Source organism: Magnolia sinica, chromosome 15, assembly GCF_029962835.1.
Source record: "Magnolia sinica isolate HGM2019 chromosome 15, MsV1, whole genome shotgun sequence".
NCBI lineage: Eukaryota > Viridiplantae > Streptophyta > Magnoliopsida > Magnoliales > Magnoliaceae > Magnolia > Magnolia sinica.
In genome coordinates this window covers 63,967,974-63,971,321 of record NC_080587.1, presented here as the reverse complement: position 1 = coordinate 63,971,321, position 3,348 = coordinate 63,967,974, and the positions used below count along the sequence as shown (strand labels likewise).

The 3,348-nt window shown below is 47.7% G+C and overlaps 1 protein-coding gene across 1 annotated transcript; it reads left to right on the top strand.

Moving 5' to 3' along the window:
* The first annotated feature begins 1,008 nt into the window (after positions 1-1,008).
* LOC131226963 (uncharacterized) lies at positions 1,009-1,743 on the top strand. The gene is made up of 2 exons (XM_058222655.1): positions 1,009-1,170; positions 1,267-1,743. The coding sequence occupies exons 1-2, from the start codon at positions 1,009-1,011 to the stop codon at positions 1,741-1,743; spliced, it is 639 nt and encodes a 212-aa protein (XP_058078638.1).
* The last annotated feature ends 1,605 nt before the right edge of the window (positions 1,744-3,348 follow it).

Genomic DNA, 3,348 nt, shown 5'->3' with positions numbered 1-3,348 from the left:
AGAAGGCTTACAAACATCCTGTCGGAAGCCTCATCAACCAGAGGGCCCGAGTCAAGGCCATATCAGAAGGTGGGTGTCTTATGTGCTAAATAGAGAAACTGCCTTGAGCAAACGTGATCGATAACCTCGCTCGTAGATACGCACGACGCACCACACTATCTCTAGATTACAAGCAGTATCCCCACGATCTGGAAATCCCACTGATCGTGCCGAGATTAACGGACTTAGACCGCCCAACATCAGGTATAAATATAATGCAACCCCCATTACTACAGGTATGCAACATCTTGTGCTCTCGCTGTACTCTTCGACTTAGACCTAGATTCCTGTGACCTGACTTAGGCATCGGAAGGTCCCCCGGCTTAGCCAGGGTCTCCTTTGTTCATTGTTAGTGTGCAAGCTCAAGGTGCAGTGGTGACTTGGAGCCCGTGAGACTGAGGGGAGAGCCGACCAGATTTTAACATCAACATTTTTTGACGCTGTCTGTAGGAACCTGATACGAAAAGTCAGGTCCTCATAAGCACTATGGCGAGGGGAAAGAAGAAAGCGGTAGTTGCGGAACCAGAGCAGACCAGTTCTTCTTCTTTACTTCATGCCGAGTCAGCTTCAGAACCTTCTCAACGCTCTCGCAATTGGGCTAGCAAGTATCACGTTATACAAAACGAGATATAAGCCCTACGTAATGAGATAAATCGAATGAAGTAGCAGAAGGAGCTGCAACCACGTCCCGAGCAGGGAGATCCTGTTCCAAAAACTGTTGGGCTAGTAGTGCATACCCACTTCGCGCCGAGGAGTGTAAGGCCTGAAGGATCTTAACATCGATCCGCTCGGGTGCCAGTTTCAGCTCAGAACCCTCCCCCAACACAAGCGCGAGTTCCAGCCAGGAACATAACGACTTGTGCTCCGACGAATGTTTCTGTCACCTTGGCTTTAGCACCGACGGACCTTCGTCATGAGTTGGAAAGGAGAAAGGGGAGGAAAACTCCCTAACTGCAAGACGTCCAGGAGATGGTGGCGGAAAACAAAGATCCTTGGGAAACACGGTTCGCAGAACTCAACAATAAGATCCTGACACTGGAAAAGAAGCAGCAACTGATGTCAGTTCCCGCTGCTGTTCAGGCGATGATGGAAGAGACCGAGCCTCTGTTCACCTCAGAAATTATGAACGAGGTGATGCCCTAGAGGTTCCGGATACCTCCCGTCATCCAATATTCTGGGTCTAGAGACCCATCTGAGCACGTGGAAGTTGATCGCTCATGGATGCAGATCCAGACAGTGACGGATGCAATGATGTGTAGAGGGTTCTCGATCACACTGACGGGATCCGCTCGAAACTGGTATCGCCAACTCAAACCCGTCTCCATTGGTTCATTTGCTGAACTCAGCCAATCATTCCTTACCCAATTCATAAGCGGTAAGAAGAGTTGGAAGCCCAATATCGACCTGTTCACTGTCAAGCAAGAGTCAAAGGAGTCATTAAAAGACTACATTGCCCATTTCAATGAAGAGGCATTGCAGGTAGAAGACTACAATGAAAAGATGACACTCGCCGCAGTATTCAGCGATCTGAAAGAAGGAAAATTCGCTTTCTCCATTGGGAAGAATCCTCCACAGACGTTAGCTGAGCTTGTCACCAGAGCTCAGAAGTACGCCCATGCGGAGGAGTTTTCCAGTACCCGCAAGAATATCCAGGTGGCAGACCCAGCTGGAAAAGGAAAGAGGCTAAGGAACGAGGAACCTTAGGCACCAAGTAAAGGATCGAACAATCGTGGCTCCCGGGATCGTCGTCCGAATAGAAAACCTGAAGGAAAATTTTGTTCTTACACACCCCTCAACACGTCTGCCAAACAGATTCTGCTAGATATCTGAGGAGAGAAATTACTGAATTGACATGTGTCTATGAAAGCCGACCCAGAACACCGGGATAAGCGTAAATATTGCCGCTTTTATCGGGACCACGACCACAATATAGATGATTGTGTGGATCTCAAAGACGAAATTGAGTCCCTTATTCATAAGGGGCATTTGCGCTGATACACCAAAGAAGAAAGAACCACTCGGAAGGAAGAGCAGGGGCAAGAGCGACCGAACAACCCCACGGAAGAATCGGCCGAAATTCTCACCATCTTCGGGGGCTCGTCCGGCGAGGCAGATTCAAACAGGGCTCAAAAAGCTCACGCCCGAAGGAGTCCGGAACACTACGTCCACCTGACCAAGCGGCCTAGCAAGGAACTCCGGGTCAGCCCGTGCAGTCTGACTTTCACCGAAGACAATGCGCGCGAGATTCAATATCTGCACGATGATGCCCTGGTGGTTACTATGACCATAACTAACCACACGGTATATCGAGTCTTGGTCGACATCGGAAGTACAGCTGACGTGATCTACTCCGAGGCCTTTGAAAGAATGGGGATTCCACAGTTACGCCTCAGACCTGTGAAGACCCCTCTGCACGGCTTTGCCGGAGAGTGAGTGATCTCCGAGGGAGCCATCTCCCTCCTAGTGACTGCGGGAGAAGGACAACATCAAGTCACCCTTATGGTTGATTTCCTGGTTGTCATCAGACCAAGTTTCATTCGCATCCAAAACTCAGGTGGGCCCCACTAAGTAATTTTATATGTTTTAGGCATGTCCTCACATGGTTTTAGATGGCATGGCTCACCTGAATTCTATATACAGCTGATTTTTGGTATATATGATAACCTAAAGTTGACCTATCAAATGCACAGTATTGATGTTCGACACACATCATGATGGGGCCCACACAGCTCGACCTCATGGGAGCTTCCCATGAGGTCGACCTCATAGTACCATTTTCCATATGTGTGTGTGTGTGTGTGTATTGAAGGTATTTATTTCTTTTGAATATTTTGCAGTCTTTTAGTCGTGCATAAATCTTTCAGGAATTTGGCATATGAAGGTATTTATTTCACGGTATCACGTAGATGAATATTGACCTTCACTTGTTTCAACACTTCTAAAATGTGCTGAGAGTTAGAGAGAGGTTTTAGTGCAACCAATCATTGGGGAAATGGAGTAAACGACTTCCCTTGAGGCTCCAGTTCTAACTCTGGTGGGGCATGGCTAAAGTCATCTTCTTTGTCCACTTCCGGGTCCTTAGGCGTTTCAGCCCTATCCGGAATGGTTTTGTTAATGATCTTCCCACTTCTAAGAGTAGTGATAGATTTAGCTTTCTCCATCTGATTTGAAGAGCTTGGGTCGCTAACTTCATATTACGGCTTTGGATTGGGAAGAGGTTGCGTTGGGAGGCTTCCCTTGTTCCCAATCATATTTTCAGCCTTAAGTCCTTATATCGCTTTTGTAAGGTCTTAAAAGGCTTGTACCATA